This window comes from Triticum urartu, chromosome 5 (genome assembly GCF_003073215.2).
Source record: "Triticum urartu cultivar G1812 chromosome 5, Tu2.1, whole genome shotgun sequence".
NCBI classification, from domain to species: domain Eukaryota; kingdom Viridiplantae; phylum Streptophyta; class Magnoliopsida; order Poales; family Poaceae; genus Triticum; species Triticum urartu.
In genome coordinates this window covers 504583797-504605982 of record NC_053026.1, presented here as the reverse complement: position 1 = coordinate 504605982, position 22186 = coordinate 504583797, and the positions used below count along the sequence as shown (strand labels likewise).

The 22186-nt window shown below is 46.2% G+C and overlaps 1 protein-coding gene across 1 annotated transcript; it reads right to left on the bottom strand.

Moving 5' to 3' along the window:
• Positions 1-19704: 19704 nt before the first annotated feature.
• Positions 19705-21560, bottom strand: LOC125556471. Its single transcript, XM_048719200.1, has 2 exons — positions 20589-21560; positions 19705-20487 (listed from the first exon to the last, which is right to left on the bottom strand). Exons 1-2 carry the CDS (start codon positions 21317-21319, stop codon positions 19830-19832), a joined length of 1389 nt encoding a protein of 462 aa, XP_048575157.1. The 5' UTR covers positions 21320-21560; the 3' UTR covers positions 19705-19829.
• Positions 21561-22186: the final 626 nt, after the last annotated feature.

The window sequence follows — 22186 nt, the reverse complement described above, 5'->3', positions numbered from 1 at the left end:
TCACAAATCTGAGGGCATTGTGCTGACCAAGAACGGGACACAACTGGAGTGGGCGCTTGGGAGGGATGATGAAACCGTGAGGTAAACAGCGCGGCCAAGGCCGTCGGAGATCTGAAAGTAATGGCAGATGCAGGCGGCGTGGAGGGGGGCACCGCTGTGGCATTAGTTTGATAGGCAGGGAAGCAGGATAGATTATTTTTCCCGTCTGGCTCTCACGGCATCGATCCTCCGCCAATGTGAGCACTGGCGTCAGGCCGGGAAGCGACGTGCGGTGTGCGAGGGGGATGAGAACACTCAGTTCTTCCATGCATCCGCCTCGCATCGCCGTCGCAGCAACGCGATTTCCATCCTGGAAGTCGAGGGGGCGGACCATGCAGGCAAGGCCGCTGCGCTGCTGGGCTTCTTCACCAACCTTCTGGCCTGGCCGCGTCGACCCGTTTGGCGGTTTTCGCTTACTGGGCTCTACGCCCGTTCTGTTCCGGTGGATGGCGCGCCCCTCGTGGCGCCGTTCAGCCGATCCGAGATCAAGGTTGCTGTTGACGCCCTTGACCGGACCAGTGTCCCCGGCCCTGACGGGCTGGGCCCCGCCTTCTATCAAGCGGCCTGGGGGGTGGTTGCTGCTGATGTCCAGCGGCTATTCGACGACCTCCATGCCGGCTGCGTTTCTTTGGACGGGATCAACCGCGCCTATGTGGTTCTTCTGCCCAAAACGGATGGGTTCCGACGCCGGCTGTCTCGCTACAAAATGGAGACGTAAAGATCCTGTGCAGAGGGCTCACAACAAGGCTTCAGAGGAAGATCGTTGCGCTGATCGACGAAGATCAGTCTGGGTTTGTGAGAGGGAGAAGCATTTCGGAAAACTTTGTGTATGCCACCGAGCTCATCCAGTGCTGTCACAAGAGGGATGCCCCCGCGGTGGTGCTCAAGCTTGATTTCTCCAAAGCTTTTGACTCAATTAACTGGGAAAGCCTTCGCTCCATCATGGAAGTCCGTGGGTTCCCGGCACCCTGGTGCAATTGGATTGATGAAATCCTTAGCTCTTCCCGTTCGGCGATATTGCTTAATGGTGTAGCGGGGAGATTGTTTGGATTGAAATGCGGGCTCCGTCAGGGGGACCCGATCTCGCCATACCTCTTCCTGATTGTGGCTGATGTGTTGCAGCAGCTGATCCGGCAAGATGATGTGATGAAACACCCGCTGGTGCCCGATGCCCCCGCGGTGGTGCTCCAATACGCGGATGACACCTTAATCTTCAAAGGATTCTAGACATGTTTGCAGAGGCGACTGGACTGAGAATCAACTTTACCAAAAGCACCCTGGTCCCGATTCATGTCGATCCCATGGTCCAAGAGATGGTTGTCCGGGCGTTGGGATGCGTTGTTGGATCCTTCCCCAAACTTACCTGGGTCTGCCTCTGTCCTGGGAGAAACTGAGGTTCGAAGACTTCCTGCCAATGATCGCGAAAGTTGATAAATACATTGCGGGCTGGGCGGCGCGCCTCCTCTCACCAGCTGCGCGTCTGGTGCTGATTAATGCTGTCCTGGACGCTCTGCCAACTTATGCCATGGCTGCGCTGCTCCTGCCCCCAAAGCTGATCTGTGCGCTGGATGCCATGAGACCGGACTTCTTATGGAATGTTGTCGAGAGGGGGTCGGGAGCCCAATGTTTGGTGGCCTGGGATCGCGTGTGCCGCGCAAAATCTGAAGGCGGGCTCGGGGTCCGCAGCCTCGTTCTACAAAATGATTGCCTCCTGCTGAAGATGATCCGTAGACTACACAGTGTGCCGCGATCGAGGTGGGCTGCTTGGGTCTGGGGTGCAGCAAATGGGAGTTCGCTCCTGGCGCGCGGTGACCATGCTCTGGGCGAACAGAGAGGAGCCCTGGCTAAGCTGCTGCCAGAGGCGGAGACAGGGGGTGCGAGCAGGGGTCAGACCCCCCCCCCCCCCATGACGCTTCGTTAGTAGGTACTAGTATTACCAGTAGTTTCTACGTATAGGTGTTACGTGTACATGCCGCTTTTGATCTTTTTGTTGTCAGACATGAAAACTTTCTAGCCCAAGTGCCCAAGGCCCAACGTGGTGTGGAACCATCAACCGAGCCTCGATTGCTAGATGTACGTATATCAGAAAAAAGAGATTACCTGCTATCGATCTACCCTTATCCTCTCGGTAATTTCGTTCGTGCGATCAAGTCTTCTGGTTCTGTACCTCCCTGCGCTGCCGCCGCCCGCCGTCGCCCATCGCTCGTTCACGGTCGGCTCTTGCAGTCTTGCTGCTTTTGCCGCCGTCGCCCAGGGCAGTGGTCCAACACTCCAGTGCATGCGATTTCAATCAAAAGACAGAAACTACTTGTGTACTTCATCGGCATCATACATACATCAACAGATCAACTTCAACTCGGAATCAAGGTACGTCACTGAATCACTGTTAATCTTGGTGAATTAGCGCAATTTCTACAAAGATAATAGTTTAATTTACTGCTTTGATAAGGTAGCATAATAGTTTTCTAATGCCACTCCTTTAATGTTCCAATGACTGAAGGATGAAGAGGAAGAGTACAGAAACAATAGATTCGTTTTTCAAGCCTATTGCTTCTAGCTCTAATGCAACTGAAAATGCAAATCCACCGGAGGAGCAACCTGTTGTAGATGATACTTCCAGCCCCAATCTAGTTGATATGCAAACTGATGATCAAAATATTGTGGCACCACTAGAAACTATAGAAGAAGGTAGAACTAGAAGCACAAAATATGTGAGGGATCCTGGTACACGCCAACAGATTTGGGAACTCCATCCTGATAAGCAGGATGAAGCACGTCGATTCTATGTTTCTAAGGGCGCTTTTCATCCATACATGAAAGAGTATCCATATAATGGAACAACAAAAAACCGTCGCCGATTCCACTATAGTTATTTCACTGATTGGCCTTGGCTAGAGTATTCACTTGTCACACATCGTGCATACTGCTTCTATTGTTTCCTCTTTACGAAAAAGCCAACTGGAAAGTGTGGCTCAAGTGCATTCACAGTGGATGGATTTATAAACTGGAGAAAGGTGAATGATGGCAAAGATTGTGCTTTTATAACCCACATGGGCAAAGATTCCAACTCAGCTCATAGCTATTCAGCCCGCTGTTATGAAAATCTGAAAAATAGACTGAACCATATTGACAAGGCGATGGTACAAGTATGTACAAAAAAGGTTGCAGCTGCAAGGTTAAGACTTAAAGTCACAATTGATTCCATTAGGTAAGACTAAGTTTATTTGTTTCAATAATTAACCTAGTATATTTTGTATTTATGTAAGACTAACATGTCCTTTGTCTGTTATTTCATTAGGTGGTTAACATTCCAAGCTTGTCCATTTAGAGGACATCATGAATCTCCAGGATCCCTAAACCAGGGTAATTTTCTTGAGTTGGTAAAGCTTTTGGCTGCTTATAACAAGGATGTCAGAGATGTTGTCTTGGAAAATGCTCCACAAAATGCCAAGTACACCTCACACCCCGTTCAGCAAGAAATCCTTGGTTTACTTTCCAGGAAAGTGCAGAAAAGTATTAGAGAAGAAATTGGCAATAGCAAATTTTGTATGATGGTGGACGAGTCTAGAGATGAATCTAAAAAGGAGCAGATGGCACTGGTCATTCGGTTTGCTAATAAAGAAGGGTACATAGATGAGCGCTTCCTTGACATCATACATGTTAGTGACACTGCTGCATTGACTCTCAAGGAGGCAATTTGTAGTGTCTTAGAAGATAATAACCTGAATGTACAAGATATTAGAGGTCAAGGATACGACGGCGCAGTAACATGCGAGGGGAATGGAATGGATTGAAAGCTCTAATATTAAATGAGTGCCCTTATGCTTATTATGTGCACTGCATGGCTCATCAGCTCCAATTGGCTCTTGTTGCAGCATCACGAGAGGTACACGAGGTGCATAATTTTTTTCAGCATGCAAATTTTGTGATAAATGTTGTTAGTGCGTTGTCTAAACGGAATGATGAGTTATTAGCTAATCAAGCTGCTGAAATTGCACGTGGCGTTGAATTGGGTGAGCTTGATACGGGAAAAGGGGCAAATCAAATAGGCTCTTTACATAGGCCGGGAGACACGAGGTGGAGTTCTCACTTCAAGTCAATTAATAGCTTGAGGAAGATGTTTGCTGCTACGATTGCAGTTCTACGAAGTGTAGCAAATGATCGTTCAGTCACAAGATATTCTCGTGGAGATGCAGTCGGCGCCCTAAAGATGATTATCTCTTTTGATTTTGTATTCATTATGCACCTCATGGAGAAAATTATGAAGATCACAGATGTTTTATGTCAAATGCTCCAAAGGAAGTCTCTGGATATTTTAAACGCATTAGATTGTGTTGCAAACACAAAGTTTCTACTTGCTGAACTAAGAGAAGATGGCTGGGAACCACTTCTAAAAGAGGTTAAATCTTTTTGTCTGAAGCATGATATTGACACCCCCGATTTTAGTTCCAAGTATGTCTCTTTTCCTATATCTAGATTGGAATATTAATCATCACAAGTATTTTAATCTAATATATGTTGCCATTTGTAGGTACGTTGATATGACTAAATCTCGAAACAAGCATGACAACACCACAACACTTCACCACTATAAAGCAGATGTATTCAATGTTGCCATAGATCAACAGTTGGTCGAGCTAAATGACCGGTTCAGCGTTCAAAGCACTGAGCTATTGAGGCTTTGTGTATCCTTGAATCCACTGCATGACACATTTGATGTGACAAAGATATGCACTCTAGCAGAAAAGTTTTATCCTGCTGATTTTTCTAACCAAGACTTGGCTCGGTTAGAGTCTCAACTTATCCATTTCAGAATGGATGTTCGCTCACATCCAGACCTAAAATGCTTGCATTCACTTGCTGATTTGACTGTTGGTTTGTTTAAAACTGGTAAAGTTCAGGACTATTCCATGGTTGATAGACTATTGCGGTTGGTTATTACTCTTCCAGTTTCAACGGCAACCACTGAGCGAGCCTTTTCTGCTATGAAACTAGTGAAGACACGTCTTCGAGGCAAAATGGGTGATGACTTTCTTCAACATTATATGATTGTCTACATTGGAAAGGATATAGCTGCAAAAGTCACATCTGATGAGATTATCCACATTTTCGACGATGGTACTCGTAGAGCTGAATTTCAGTTGATAGATATGTAATTTTTTTTGTTGCTAAACATACGTTGTCATGCGCTCATATCAATTCTACTATTGAGACTATATTCTTGCGTGGTGTATAATTTGGAATGATTATTATCTGTCTCGCCCCCCTCATGTTCAAATCCTGGCTCCGCCCCTGGCTGCTGCCTCTGTATCGTGCTCATTCCACGGTCGCCGTGGGGGACGGGCGCTCGATCTCCTTCTGGTTCGACAGCTGGCTACCCTGTGGCGCTCTTGTCATGGCCTTCCCTGCTCTCTTTTCGCACGCCGTTACTCCCGAGATGACTGTCTGGGAGGCGAGAGACGAGGGCCTGCACAGGCACCTCATGCCGCGCCTCACGCGTGTGGGCGAGGTCGAGCTGGGGGTGGTCTTGGCAATGGTGGAATCCCAACCTACGCGATATGAGGGGGATGATCGGTCTCTCCTCCACATTACGACCCCGCGCGGGACCCTGTCGGCTACCATGGCGTACAGACTGCTGAGGTTTGGTGGCCTGGTTGCCCCGTTTGCGACATCCATCTGGGACACGAGAGCGCCGTCACGTGTCAAGTTCTTCTGCTGGCTGTTGGTGCAGAAACGTATCCATACAAGAGATGTCCTGCTGAAAAAGCAAATTGTGGAGCCACAGGGTGCCCCGTGTGTGAGGAAGAGATGGAGAGTGCGGATCATATGATCTTCTCCTGTCCGTCCGCGGGGTCCTTCTGAAGGCGGATTGGCATCAACGTCGATGGTGTGGGCGAGGGCTGCTTGGATCGCCTGGCTTCTGCGGCAAGCTCGGCGGTCGGCTCTGCTCCTGAATTCGCTATGCTGTGCTGCTGGCACTTATGGAAGCACCGGAACGCAGTGGTGTTCCAGGGGCAGCGTCCCTCTCTCGCTCGGTTGCTTGGCTCGTGTAGGGAAGACGCAGGCGTGAGTCAATTCTTCCATGTCCCCCCCCCCCCCCCCCCCCCGTGTCAAGTTCTTCTGCTGGCTGTTGGTGCAGAAACGTATCCATAGATGTCCTGCTGAAAAATCAAATTGTGGAGCCACAGGGTGCCCCGTGTGTGAGGAAGAGATGGAGAGTGCGGATCATATGATCTTCTCCTGTCCGTCCGCGGGGTCCTTCTGAAGGCGGATTGGCATCAACGTCGATGGTGTGGGCGAGGGCTGCTTGGATCGCCTGGCTTCTGCGGCAAGCTCGGCGGTCGGCTCTGCTCCTGAATTCGCTATGCTGAGCTGCTGGCACTTATGGAAGCACCGGAACGCAGTGGTGTTCCAGGGGGCAGCGTCCCTCTCTCGCTCGGTTGCTTGGCTCGTGTAGGGAAGACGCAGGCGTGAGTCAATTCTTCCATGTCCCCCCCCCTCCCCCTGCCACGCCCACTCCAATTTCGCGCAGCCCTTTCCTACCCCCCCCCAGGCCTGTGTAGAAACTTGGTCTGCATGCTTGGGGAATCATCCGGTGGCCTCGGGCCTTCTTTAACCAGCACATTCACTGTAGATACTGATAGCAGGGTGGGGGAACTCCCCCCCCTTCCCCCCCCCGGGCGGCCCGGGTGAAAATTCAAAAAAAAGGTAGGACAGATTATGAAACTCGGCTCCCCTGACTTGTAGAAGCGAAGTTAGGAGTGTAACTTAACTGCTCCATTCACCGTCCAGTAACATCAAACGTCCTGCTCCCACGTACTATTCTATTCTACTAATTGTATCTAGTACTCTGCATTGTGTGGACGGGTTAGCTGAACTAAAACTTCAGACAAACAGAGAACGAATTCAGAGAGAAAAAGAGCGAGGCATGTGCAGCTGAAACTTCAGAGAAAAGAGAACGAAGCTTGTACAATTTTTTACACTAAACGAAGCTGGTTCGGTGTGAACAAATATGCATTCTACTCAAAGTACTGAAGGCTTAAACATGAGTAAACTGCAAGGATGACGGATGAAACAACTAGCACTTTACCGGACTGAATGTACTCTAAAATTTTGACACAAAAACTCTGAAAAAGTCTCCAGCATTTCTAAACAACTCGGTGCAATGAAGAAACAAGTGGCATTTTCTGAACGAAGCAACTTAAGAAATGAACTACTACTAGAGCTCCAGGAATCAGTATTTCTGAATTCATGGTGCCCAAAGAATATCTTCAGCCAATATGTATTCAACGGTTGAATTCTGGGTTGTTGACAGAATTACTCCCTCCGTTCCAAAATAGATGACCCAATTTTATACTAACTTTGTACTAAAGTTAGTACAAAGTTGAGTCATCTATTTTAGAACGGAGGGAGTAGTTAGCATGAAACTTCAGTGCTACAAATGATTTTGAATACAAAAGTAAGAGAAGAATTACCTTCAGTAGGTCCATGTAACTTCTGAAGAATCCATTTTCTTCGAAGGTATATTATTTCTCATAGGAATTTCTCTAGGTATCAGTTGATCCCGTGATGTGCTAGTCTTTTTTCCTTGCGGCAGGTACAACAAATCAAAAGTTACAACAGAGTACAAAAACTTATGTAGTGTATAATTATGGAAATACCTGAGATGTTTTTTCTGGCGCTCCAACTATTAGTTGATCCAGTGTTTTTTTTTTAAAGAAGGATGACCCCCAGCCTCTGCATCTAGGCGATGCATGTAGTCATTTTATTAATTATTTACAAAAACCTTACAAAGTAATACATCAATAAGTCTGAAGCCACCATCTTGGCAATATCTGTCGCTACCCCTAGCCACTTGATGAAGGGGTGCCGATTGTCCAAGTCGCATACCAAACAGATCTCACACCAAAGCCAGAGGCCCCAACCTAGCCGTATTGCTGGGTCTGGAGCACACACCAGCCCGACACACTCTCAGAGGCCGTCACCGCCATCTTCCACCGATCCATCTTCACAGCAGGTACTGGCGCATCGACCTTGCAAGGCCTGCCGACGACGCCATCACGACGCCAGACAATGCCACTTTCCTGCGCGTTTCCATCATCACAAATCCATCACCGAGACCCTGCCGCACCATGCCGCCGAGACTCCACGTCGTAGATGCATCACATGGAACGCCGCTCCACCGCTGGAACCGTCCACTGGTCCCTCAAGCCAATGCAAACCTCCAAAATTGATGCCCACACGGGGGGAATGACACCTGAGTGCCGCCATAATCTGATCGACTATCAAAGGTTTCCCCTTAAGGTTGCGGAAGGAGGCGGCAAATTCACCTCGATGATGCATCCAAGGAGGAAACCACCAAGGGTGTCACCCTCACCGGCTCCGACCACCGGCCGTAGACAAGGTTTTCACCCGGATCTTGTCCCATGAGCATCCATCTGACATTGTGTGCATCGGCCAGACCACCTTCAAAGCTCCAGATCTGGCCTCCCAGATCCGGCGATCACCCGTAGGAGCACTGCCACTGGTCATTGCCTACATGTGCCACCACTAGAGTTCGGGGGAGGGCTGCGACCCTACCTTGCCAAACCGCGAGAGCCACCGGGAGGCATCACATGCGTGATCTTCACCGTCACTAATCCGATCTAATCCAGAGCCAAAGCCAGCAGATCACCGGCGAAGTTCCACTTTGGACAGGGACATCACCATGCCATGCCACCGCGGGTGGCCTGAGCTTCACCCGCTGCTACCTTCCAGGGCCACCACCCCAGGATCAGGCCAGCATACCAGGAGACACATGCATGCACCAGGCCTGACCTTGCCAATCCGGACCTCCACGGTGCCCACTCCATGCCGCCGCCACCTAAGGCCGCCACCCGGAGCACGCCGTCGCACCGCACCACCCCTCCTATGCAAGCCAGGGAGGAGAACCCCCGTCACCGCCGTGGGCAGCCGGGCTTAATTTCTCATTTTCATAAAATTCAAGATACAAACATTAATTTTTTTCTTCTTCACTATATTCAAGATATACGATTAATTTAGGAAATTACAGGGATGTGTCTGGCTATTTTGTTTTTGTCTTTATGCTCCTGTGAAACGGTAAAGAAATTCGTCTGATTTGCAAGATGAGTATTCTCCATTGCACATTTTAGACCTTACACGTGAAATATTCATACTAACTAGATACATTGCTTTTACAAGATGGATATAAGTTGAGGAAGAAGTTTTTATTATACTTGCTCAAATATCATGTGAATGAAATTAAAGACAACATTTTTTATATTGTGCGAGAATATATTAAATAGTTTGTCTAATTGACATCTAGATGTTTTTTTAAGGATGTCATATCTAAGCTTCCACAAATATATAATGCAGCAACAATAAACAAAAAAAAACTAGGACAAAAAAATAGACCACAAACAAAGTGGACATCAATTTAGACGTGACATAACTAAGTCACATCTAGATGTGTCCTAGATAGACCCTATATTAAATGCATCAAGCGGATCTTAATTCGTAATAGATTCATAGTTGGATCCTCGCTCTCTATGTATACATCGTCAAATTATCTTTCAACAAACTTACATTGCAATTTCAGTGGATTTCAATTATTATCAAATTATTACTATATATCTTTTCTATACATGTAACATTATGTTTATATAACTCCATCAAAATATTTCAAAAGCCAGTAGCAACGCACGGGCATTCTATTAGTTTCAATAGTATTGCCACAGATTTACTTCCAAAAGAATAACTAGAATTTATCAGTCATATACGTATTTCATCAGAAAAGAAAGGAGCCATATGTGGTGCAGCCGTGGAAGAACCTTCCTCACGATGCTGATTGCTTTGAAAATTCAAAGTCCAAGTCGTTGCCACCAAGTCTCTATCCAGGTCCTGATCGAGTCCTGACTGCTGACCAAAGCTGCACCATGAACTTTTGTGAAGAATTCTATTTTTTTTTACATATTTTTGAAGATCTTTTTGTCTCAACATCAACAAGTTATTTTGCATTTTTGTAATTCATGATGAGGGTTACTTTAAGGTTTAAGAAGGACAAGGAGAGTTTGAGTCACACTTCAATGGTTCAAGCATGATTACATCCTAATCTTCATTTTTTCCGACACAACCAATTTAATCGTTGTTAGGCATGCTAGTACTGGAAGCCTATCTGATACTCCCTCCGTCCGAAAAAGTTTTTCCCTCAAACGGATGTATCTAGCTGCTAGATACATGAGTTTGAGGGACATGTTTTTTGGGACGGAGGGAGTATGAGCCTAGTATTTTTTTTTCCACCAAGGTGAGCATAAGAGTTAGGATTATTGGCACTCAAATGTAATGTACTATCGGAAAGAGTGACTTACAATTTCTATGTTTATCAAGAGCTGTCAAATAAAATTCAGATATGCATGTTTGAATCAAGTGTAAACTACTGATCGTATGTCATCTTGGTCTGCGCTTTTGCCCCAGTAAAATCCACCAAAAATTGTTTCAGGTACTAAAAGAACCCGTGCAGCAAGTGAAATATCATGGAAATGTGTAGCAGGTGCTATTTGTGGAGTATGTTTCTACATCAACATATTTTGTTTTTGGACTGCACACTCTATATGATGGCAATTTCAAGACTTGGAGTTCATTGTCTAGTGTCTAAGGGCAGATTTTTTTTTCTTTTCGTCATTATACTTGAAGCTCCTATGCCAAGCATGCTTGAATTTGAACCTCAAAATGCGCTGAAATATAGCATTTGGTGGTCGGAATAAAACAAAACAAGGAGAAGTGGTAACATAGGAAAGGGAGGGTGATTTGACGTATTTGTCCTTATTTGGCCCTTTCTTAAAATTTGCTTCCCTTTTTGGCTCAAAAAACTTCTTTCTTCCTTTTTTGACACATAAACTTTATTTTGTTCCCTATGTGACACTTCCGTTAGTTTTGGCTAGTAATGGCGTTAAGTCTGGCCTAAAAAGACTATTTTACCCCTAGTGTTGTCTGTGACCAGGTTATTAATAAACGAAAAAAGTTATATGACTACTAAAAAAATATTGCGAGGGACTAATAATAATATGATGAATGGAACAAGGACGACCCATTCAGCCTCTATTGTAGTGTATAAATTTGTTCAGATTAATCTTATGGATGATTTCTCGCAAATTTTTTTATGGATGATAAATTAGACTGAGCTGGGTTTGCGCCTCAATTTGCTGCACACATTTTATGCCATGTGTGTTTTGACAAGAATAGCATTGTGACGTGTGTTACAGAATAACTGATTGCAATTTGCAAGAAGAAGGAGTACAAGCTTCTGATTACTTCTGTCTCCATCGAGTCGTTCCAAAACAATGTCTCCATCACTACCCATGTACACACAAATCAATAGGATAGTTAAGAGAGTAAAATCGAATCGATCCGATCGATTAAGAGTTAGCTTCTACCGGCCACGTACGCACTTGTGACGTGTCGGCTAGACGTGCGTGCACAGTGCACTGTTCCAGGCAAAATCAACTGAGGTGCTAGCTAGCGTACTTCTTGTGCTAGCTTTGCAAGTACGTGCGTGAGCACCTGGGTCATTTGGTCTAGCGTTTTAAAAGCCAACTGCAGGTCGCGGGCGTGGTGAGGAGCAGAGGAGGAGAAAGAGGCTAGTGTCAGGACTCGGAACCGGATGCACGTCATGCCGGGCTCCCGCGGATCAAGCTGCAACGCGACTAGTTGGGCGGTGGTGGATATGAATATTTAAACGTGAGATCTTCAACATGTAACACTTTCATCCATTCATATTCACGCTACTTCTCTTCCCTTTCTTGGCGACATACTATCACTAGGGGTAAAATTGTCTTTGTACATGCTATTTAACATCGCTGGATGGAAAAATGGATGAAAGTGTCACGTAAGGAACAAAGTAAAGTTTAAGTGTCAAAAAGAGAAAAAAGAAGTTTTTTAAGCCAAAAAGGGAAGCAAAATTAAGAAAGGGCCAAATAAGGAATTCTCTCGAGGATAAACAGCGAGACGTCAACCTCCTTGATCAAACGCGTGTCCTCACAGGTTCCACCGTACTGCTTATCCTTTCCTTTCTAGCACCATCTCCATCTCTCCTTCCCCCCATATCTCGTCACCGCCCATCTGGCCATCACCCGACCTCATCTGCGTTGCTGGACTAGTCGTCGTCGTTGTAAGGGGGCAAGCAGGTGATGGTGCATCCAAGTTGCAAATCGGCGCTGATCCATTGCAAGGGATTCCAAGGGGTATTGTGGCAGGGCGAGGCTCCGACGCGGAACCACAGGCTCGCTCACCTCAAGTCACTTTTCAGGCGAGGCACGACTCACCGGCGTGCTTCTGCAACAGCGGGAGCGGCGGCGCTGCTGCTCTGTTGCAGTCGGCGGCAATGAGCACGACACAGGCAATGGGACGCTTCTACACGTCATTTCAGTTGCACATTTTTCTGCAACATTAGCTATGTTGCAGAAGTTCTTCCACAACATCATTGTCGTTGCGGAAAAAGGTGAAGTAGCACCACCTATGTTGCAAAAAATCCCGCAACACAGCGTATGTTGCAAAAAAATATTCCACAACACAACATCCGTTGCAAAATTTTTTGCAACAAGATCCTTGTTGCAAAGTAGAGGAAAATGTTTGTTCATCAAATTGTGTCAGATCCAATGGCTCGCGAGGCGGTGGATCTTTCAAAAAGGTCTGCCGCCCAACGCGTAGCAGCCCCCAAAATATTTTCTTTTCCATTTGTATACGTGATATTACCTTGAGTTTGCCAAAATGAAAATTAAAGATGCTAAGGGATTAGAATTAGCAATGAAATTAGGCCCCTTGGTGCTAAATAGGCCCAAGCGGCGGAAAGAAAAGCCCGCCGGCACCAAGCTCCCACCAGATACCACCGCCGGCACCGTACATCGCCGATAGACCGCAAGTGCTGCTCGAGAACATCTTCATCCGCCTCCCCACTGCTACCGACCTCGCCTGCACCTCCACCGCCCGCGCCTCCTTCCGCCGCGTCATCACCGACCACGCTTTCCTGCGCGGATTTCGCGCCCTCCACCCGTCGCCTCTCATCTGCATGTTCCACAAACCCTTAGTTCCAGCCCAGCCGCCGCCGCCGCCGCCGACTTCAACTTCTCCTGCTCCTGCTTTCTCCCCTCCACCCCCAGCCGTTCCTGGAGTCAAATTGACTTCTTTGACGGACGCGTACTCCTTAATATGGCGTGTGACTCATATTACGGCGATTTTTTGGTCAGGGGTCTCCCTGTGTCCGACCCCGTGCACCGCCGTTACGTCCTGCTGCCCGCCGCCCTTGGCGATCTGAAAGGGATGATCCATAGACCAGATTTCCTCAATATGGAGGCTTTCCTTGGTTCCGCGAGGATGAGAAGGACCCTTTATCATTTAGGGTGGTGTGCTTGCCGCAATGCAGAATGAATCTGCCACTTCTGGTCTTCTCCTCTTTGGATGGAAAATGGCATGTTCTTACCTATGACCAATGGAGTGCTCATGCTACGCTTGCTTCATTTGTGAACTATGAGTGTGGGCTATCTAATCGCCAATTCATCCACGGACGCTTCTACTGGCATTTGCATTTCCGGAATGAGTTGCTTGTGCTTGATGTGCACGCAATGCAATTCTCTGCTGTCGACCTCCCACCTGAGCGACCACGGAGTAACAGTTTTGTCATTTTAGAGGCAGCAGAAGGAATGCTCGGGATGCTGACTAAAGGCTGTGACGGCGACAACGAAGATGACCCATACTGGCTCGCGTATTCCATTTTGAGAAATAACCAATGGCACTTGGAGAGAGTCATCCAATTGCCGGTAACGGTGAAGTATGCGAATCTGGTCGGTGTAGCTGGGGATACCTGCTCATAGAAGCGTTGTACACCACATCTCCACAAGAGAAGCCAAAGTTTGGATACTTCTCGGTGGACCTGAAGACGTTGCAGGTCGAGTTGTTTGCTGCGTTTAGCAAAATCATCTTTCCTGGTCGACTATCTGCTAGTTTCCCACCATCATTGTGTGCGCCCACCATATGAAGCGGTGAGCCAGTCTACTTGTTTGCTTACTGTTACTTAACTTGGTCTCGGTGTTATAAAGCAAAGAAATCTGATTCTGTTTACTATATGAGTTGGTCTGAGTTGTGCTGAAATCAGTAGAAACTAAAAACTGAAATACTTCATGTAAATAGAAAATACTTATTCATCCTATTTTGTACAAAGCATAGGTGCTTGTTTGTCAAACTCCACTCCGTTTATCCTCCTTTTTCTGATGGCGTGGTCCTTAGACCACTTCACCAACCCAAGGCGTAGCTACACTGCCAATGATGTAGCATCAGTCCTGTAGACATTCGACCTTTTTTTCACTGGCATGTTGCAACTTCAGCTATCTTATCAGGAACACGCAACCTTACGATCTCACCAATCCCTTCTTTGATTACTTCTCTTTGTTTTTGCACTCCTTGAGATTTGTTGGATAAATAATCGATGCTAAACTTCATATCTATCATGCGGAGGTGTTATGAAGCGTGGTAGGATAACTAAACTGAACCTCGAGAGGCGAGATGGCACCTTGATGGCAGCCATGCTTCAAGGGCGCGGGGGGGCTCGAGAAAGGAGACTGGGATTCGATCAATATTTTTTTAAAGTAGGAATTACATCTGTTTATTCTGTACTTAATTCGAATGAGTACAAGAGTTACGAACTACGTAACCATATTCAAGACATAACCGTAGGGTAAGTAACCTTGATGGCAGCCACGCTTCAGGGGCAAGGGAGGAGTCGAGAAAGGAGACTGGGATTAGACCAGTTCTTTTTTACAGCGGGGATTGGATCAGTTTATTTCCTGCTTAATCGGAATGAATACAAGAGGACCTCCTAAAGATAGCAAGCAACTACGCAAAATCTACCAACTAATAATACATTTCCATGATTTTTGGGCACTTCAGTCAGCCATGTACCCATGTACAACAGGACTCAAAGTAAAAGCGATATACTGGAGGGAGGGCATGAACCAATGAACTCATTTGCTGAACTATCCCAAGATTTAGTGTGTATGAAAATCATATGTGTGTGACTGGTAACATAATTGGGGGATTATAAGCAGCCTTAATCATATGCATGAAGGTATTTTTCATAAAATCATTCATCAGATAAGGGGTAGAAACTCTAGTCGAGCAATAACATGGTTAAGTTTAGTTTTGAGAATGTTTTATCACCTAAAATCATAGTTTTAAATAGCGCTCTAAGCCTCTTAGCGGCGAACCTCTTTTAAACGCTATAGCGTGCTATAGCGGAGCTATAGCGCGCTATTTAAAATGTTTATTCATTTGTTTGGACCAATGTCTCTTAGCGTAATACCTTTTGTAAATGCTATAGCGTGCTATAGCGGAGCTATAGCGGGCTATTTAAAACAATGCCTAAAATAGCTTTGAGAAAGTTCTATCATCTAAAATAGTTTGGTTTAAGAGCTCACAAAGAAGGCATCATGCTGACCAAGAAGGCAAGAACGGGACACAACTGGAGTGGGCACTAGGGAGGGATGATGAAACCGCGAGGTAAACAGCGGCCAAGGCCGTCGGAGATCTGAAAGTGGGTGTCAGCGCTGCTAGATGAATATAATGGCAGATGCAGGCAACGTCGAGGGGGGCACCGCTGTGGCATTAGTTTGATAGGCAGGGAAGCAGGATAGATTATTCAGACCCGGCTCCCCTGACTTGTAGAAGCGAAGTTAGGGGTGTAACTTAACTGCTCCATTCACCGTCCAGTAACATCAAACGTCCTGCTCCCATGTACTCTACATTCTCTGCTAGTTGTGTGGACGGGCTGACACAGACTTCCATTCTCTGCTCCCATGCGTGAACTAAAACTTCAAACAAACAGAGAACGAATTCAGAGAGGAAAAGAGTGAGGCATATGCAACTGAAACTTCAGAGAAAAAGAGAACGAAGCTGGTATGTTGTTTACAAACATGCATGCTCCTCAAAGTACTGAATGCTCCTCAAAGTAAACAACACGGATGAGAGATGAAACAACTAGTACTTCACCGGACTGAATGTGCTCTAAAATTTTGACACAAAAAACTCTGAAAAGGTCTCCAGCATTTCTAAACAACTCGGTGCAATGAAGAATCAAGTGGCATTTTCTGAACGAAGCAACTTAAGAAATGAACTACTACTAGAGCGCCAGGCATCAGTATTTCTGAATTCATGGTGCCCAAAGTATATCTTCAGCCAATATGTCTTCACCAGTTGAATTCTGGATTGTTGACAGAGTTAGTTAGCATGAAACTTCAGTACTAGAAATGATTTTGAACACAAAAGTAAGAGAAGGAGTATCGTCAGTAGGTCCATGTAACTTATGAAAAATCCATTTTCTTCGAAGGTATATTCATTTCTCATAGGAATTTCTTTAGCTATTAGTTGATCTTGTGATGTGCAAAAACTTATGTAGTGTATAATCAGGGAAATATCTTAGAGGTTTTTTCTTGTGCTCCAGCTATTACTTGATCTTGTGATGTGCTGGTCTTTTTCCCTTGCTGCTCGTATAAGAAATCAGAAAGTTAAAACAGAGTAGCATAAATTAATTTATTTGTATGGTACAATTAGGGAAATTCCTTAGATTTAGCTCTTTTTTCTGGTGCTCCAGATTTAGCCAGGGTGTTCTTTCTTCTCTTGCGTAGCCTACCAGTCCAATTTTTCTTTCTCTTTGAACTTTTGTTTTCAACTTTGTTTTTCTTCAGGCATACAATGCTCAACAGACCATTTGATCCTTGAGGAGCCCCACTCGCATCATGTATCCCATCACAATTGTGTGTCCATGTATTCAACAGTTCCTCAACTTGCTTACCATTGATATCAAGTGCATTATCGACTAATTTGTTCTCAATTTATTCTGAATTTACTGTTCATAGTGGGTGTAGGGGAACACGGGAGCTAAAAAACCACTCTCATCAAATTCGTGTGAAAAGAAATTGTACCGCTCAAAGGCCTCCAACTTGGGATTCTCCACAACAATTCTTCCATGACAATCCTGAACACATTTTGACCGCGCTTCTCGAGTTCATCGCTTTAATATGTAATGTGCACTTAATATTCATCATATCAAGGATTTTCAAAGCATGGCTGCACAATATTCCTGTTCTCTCAAACTGTCCACAACTACATTTAGCTGTTTGTTCTGAAGGATTGAGTCGATTGACAATAACTTTGCATTCTTCTTCATTTGTTGGACATTCACATGTACTTCAAAGCAAATTGCTGTATATCTTTCATATTCAGACTGAGAACACTCGAATATAACAGGAGTTTAAAGCTTGCTTGCTTGCACCAATAGGCTGTCTTCATTTTGAGCCCTCTCTCTAGGCTCATACTCTGAAATTACCTCATTATCTCTTTTTCCTTCCACAACTATTTCGAACTGTTTGAAAAAACGTATGATATCTAAATCCAACTTCAGATATTGCTTCAGGTCATTGTTTAGACTCTCACATAGTTGTGTGCTCTGCATTCCCAAGTTGCAAGCATTTCTCATGTAATATTCTGCCCACTTCTCCTTTACCTTATAAATGCTATCAAATCAAACCAAATTTGATTTTCCACCTTACCTCTCATAGTGTAAAACGCTTCTTCAAAAGTTGGCTCATCTTCATACTCGTCCATTCATGCACTAAAATCTGCAATAAGAGACAACTCTTCTTCTTCATCAACATCGTCTTTGTGACTACATAAATGCTTGACTGCACTTTGAATAATGTGGAAAGTACACAGGCCATGTTGGACTTCCGGAATACATGCTCTACCGTGTTTCCCATTGCAGTGTCTTGATCATTACATACAGGTCGAGGTTGCTTTTGGTTATGTACTGAAAGAAATGTCTCAAAAAGCCATCGAAAAGAATCAAATGTCCCATCTCTGAAATGATTAAACCCAACAAACAGTCCGAATGGTCTAAGTAGTGTCAAAGTTCACAACATCACCAAAATTGGCATAGTCAATAATCATTTTGGCATCGGCCCCAAAGATGTTTGTTATCTGTTCTTTGCAGTCATGCTGAAAGGCATAGTGGAATGATGGTTTCTCTGCACCACTATTTCAAAAATATTTTATCATTCTACTCACTTCACCATACATTAGGTCCCTTTGGCGCTTAGTTCGTAAATAGATCTTGTGAGCAGTTGTTGGCCCAGTACATGATCCACCAACTCTTCAGTTAGCCAACTCGTGAGCAGTTGTTGGTCCAATACCCGAGCCATCGGCAATTTCAGTTTCAAATGCTTGCACTTCAGAGATCTTTCGCTGAGATGGATTAAGACGACTTGCTTCTGGCAATTAAAGCATGCGATTGTGTTCAAGAAAAAGGTCCCTTATTTCATAATTCTTACAGCTACAGGCATGAATAAATCTCAATCTCTCTCCACACTCTCATCCTGTGGGAGTTCAATCTCCAATTGATTTGTCCCTCTCTTGGTTTTTCTTCACGGCATGATGTCCATGATCTCAATGGTGTAGTGCCAAAGTAATGGATTTGGCGCCAAGGGTGATCACCTCGACGATTTTCCCTCCAAAATAACCCACGCAGTACGCAGTTACACGTATACGAAGGCAATATACACATTGGTCTGTGAGGACTGAGAGGAGTGGTTCGATGAAGCTGGACAGTGGATGAACAGTTAAGTTACGCTCCTGACTTCGCTTCTACAAGTCAGGGATCAGGGGAGCCGGCTCCGCTTAGTAAAACCGGTCTTGCAAATGATCGGCTATAAAACTGATTTGTGTAAACCCATGGCTATCCGAACAACCACTAAGTGAGGAAACGTTCGATCAAAGGGGGCACCGCCCGCCGAGTCGGACCACATCGATTCATATCAGCTCATCAGCTTCTCAACACCACCTAGCGGGCCGTCATCGTCTCTCGACACACTGACATGAATCGGTCGGTGCAAGCAATTACTGACAGACACAGATAACTGAATTGATTGGTACAGCCGAGATCAATCACCTTGACTGCTGTATATAGGCTGAATATATCGTGAGTGACATATACAACATATATACTCTGGGTGGTAGTGTGGTTCTTCTTTACTTCTTTTTTCCATTTGAAGTGAGGTGGTAATATTGTTCTGGTAGTATAGAGACCTATGGACAAACCATCGGAGTCATGTTGTCGTGCTAGGTTAGGATCTTAGGGATCAAGATTTCACATGCCATGCTAACGTCGATTGTTAGGTCAGAAGATAAACAGGTGCATGAAGAATATTTTGTGGAGGTAATTCCAATGTTTGGGGAGACATCGTTCGGTGACATGGCAGTCTTGAATCCTCCTTAGATAAGTGCAGGAATTGGAATCATAGCCTGACAAGCCACAACCAGCACCAAAGGTGTCAAACCAGGGTAACCAAACCCTCTTCACAAAGACAGCAAGCACACCACAACAGGAGGGTCACAAGGCACTCAACTTTCAAGCATACAACGCCACCAAGCTCAAAAGCTCTGCTGACTCACACCAAAAGAATCCATTCTTCATCTGAATGAATGAATGAATGAATGAATAATTGCGGTGAGAGACAAGGGCAAGAAGCCCTCTTAGTCAGCCCTCTTAGTCATGGTCAATGCAGGAAACTCAGGATTGGTGGTAGTCGATCAAAACAACAGTGAAAATAAGCAAATCAAGCCAGAGATATGCATGCATGTCTAGATTTAGTTTCCCAGGGAACAAACAATCTTTGTGCACAAATACAAAAGTGTTCCATTCTTCAAATAGTTGCCACACAAGCATTCTAATCTTGGAGGATACCTTCCAACTAGTTTAGTTTTTCAGGAAGTTCCCCTAACCAGCAGGGAGTGTACAGGAAAGACTCTTGTACCTGTGTATGCCAGTAAGTGTCGGGCCCATCCACATACAATTCTGGAAAAAGCTTGCCTAAATCTTGAAGCTTTGAGCTCGGCAAATGATAGGCTAGCACTCTGTCCCACAGAGTCACGAACACAACCTCTTTGAAAGGATGGAATCCAAGGAAACATGTACCAGTTCTCCCGCAGCTACTTCCAGGTTCAAGTACATTATCATTATCCGAGTCCCACTCAAATTTCCCTTGTTTCACTATTGCTTCAAATTTCTCCTTTTCCACTGCTTCCCTGTTGTCCTCCACAACAGAATCATCTTCATCAGCATGTTCATCATAGTCAAATTGTTGTAGGATCCAAGGTCCATCACATGGGTTGCCATAGTCAATATTTGGCTGGACGGGGAAAATATCTTTGTCATGCTTCAAAACCCACTCGTTCAAGTCGTTAAGGAACCAAACCTGAAGGTGGGACTTATGTGACGTGATTCTTGATGCACAATATATCCCCTTGGTTGATTTTCCTAGGTAAAACTGTTGATCACCTTGTGAATCGTCTAGGGACAATCTTGTTGGCAGTCTTATTACTCGATAACTGTTGTCTGACAGTGATATTCTGCAAGAACAAAAATTGGAAAATATTTCTCAAAACCAAAACCAGAATAACATATATATGGTGCTCAAGGAGTTGACCGAGTTGGTAATACTATACACTACCTCAAAATAAAACAGTTTTCGCAACATATATAGAGTGATCCTCTCCAGTAGACAGACTGACGTTCATTGCAATCCAGTCTGACCCCAACCAAGCCAGGTACCGTCCCTGCAGCTTCTCCATCCCCATAAAATGTCTTCTTCTCCCATGAACCAATCTTGGATGAAAACACAGGAAGGATCAATGTGGACGGTGGCCATTCAAATTCCTCACATTCTTCCATGAAAGAAATTTCGGGCATTATGAGCAAGTCAAAATGGTTGGGCGACAGCATGGGGTCAAACACGAGGTACCGGGATTTCCAAAAATGCTTGATTGAAGGTGCAGGTTTGGGCGGGTCCGGGGCCGGGGGCAGGGGCGCCCACTGCTGCGTCGCAGGGTTGACCACGCAGTGGTGGAGCAAGAGGAGGCCATTGCAATGATCAAGCACGTAGGGAACAGGCTGAAAATCATAGTCTGGATGGCAAGCATCCAAGGTGTAGCCGAGCCGGCCGGAGACGGCTGCGCCCGTCGTGGGGCGGGAAAGGAACTGCGTAGCCGACCGTAGTTCGAAGAAGTTGAGGAAGATGCCGCCCAGCTTGAGAGGGAGGAGGTCCGCGCGCAGCAGGCGGTGGCCGTCGACGACGCGGCGCAACGTCTTGCAGACGCGGCGGGACGCTGCGAGGTCGCGTGGCGCGAGGCGGCGGAGGACGTCCGCCACCGCGTCGTCAGACAGCGACGGGGCCTGGCCCATCGCCGTACTCAGATCCGGCGCCTGGGCGAGAAGCGGGGCCGCGGCGGCAGATGGCAGACCACCAGGACGGAGCCGAAGGGGAGCAGCAGTCAGCGGGGCGGGGGATCGGCGAACGGCGGAGGGGAGCCGCCGTCGCCGTGGAAGGGGAAGGTGGGGAGAGAATGGGATCGGGAGGCAAGAACTAGGGTTCCAACAAGGAGAAGGCACCACCGTTTGGGAGCCCAGAAATGGATATTGGCATTGGGCTTCCCCAACGTCGACTCGAAGCGCAAAACTGGCCCGTTCACGCTAACAGCCGCGCAGACCCTTTTTCAATTTGTCTCCAGAAAAAAAGAGAGCCCGTTTTCAATAGGGAAACGTTGGCAACGGCCATGGGATGTGGTGCCGCAACCAACAACAGGTTCTGCTGGAAGCGGCCTAGCACGGTGCTGGAACTGGTCTAGCACCATGCTGCAAACAGCAATTATTCTTGATGGAACCAGCCTGGCGCGGTGCTGCAACCAGCAATCATTCTTTCTGGAACCAGCCGAGCGGCGGTGCCGGAAGCGAACGCCCGAAAAGCTGGAACCACGTTTACGGCGTGCTGGAACCAAACAATAAAGTGCTACCTTGGTCTAAAGGGATGGTACTGTTGACCGACGAATCGTGTTGGAACTTGCAACCGGCAACCCATGATGCTACCACTGACATGCCGAGGTGCTATAACGACGCGACGAGGTGTTGGCCACTCAACAGGCAACCCATGGCCACTTGCCAGCACCTGATCCGCGCACTCTGCCCACAAACACAACGTCCCCCACCGGCAGGGCCTCCACCCTACATCCAGACAATCCGAAGATCATCCAGACGTAGCGGCTTTGCCCCAAC

What these genes read in the sequence shown, in the direction of transcription:
- LOC125556471 (XM_048719200.1), bottom strand. Translation starts at nt 21,319, where the DNA reads ATGGGCCAGGCCCCGTCGCTGTCTGACGACGCGGTGGCGGACGTCCTC. An exon ending in GAAAACTGTTTTATTTTGAG is followed by an intron (nt 20,488 to 20,588) that starts GTAGTGTATAGT and finishes TTGTTCTTGCAG; the next exon opens with AATATCACTGTCAGACAACA.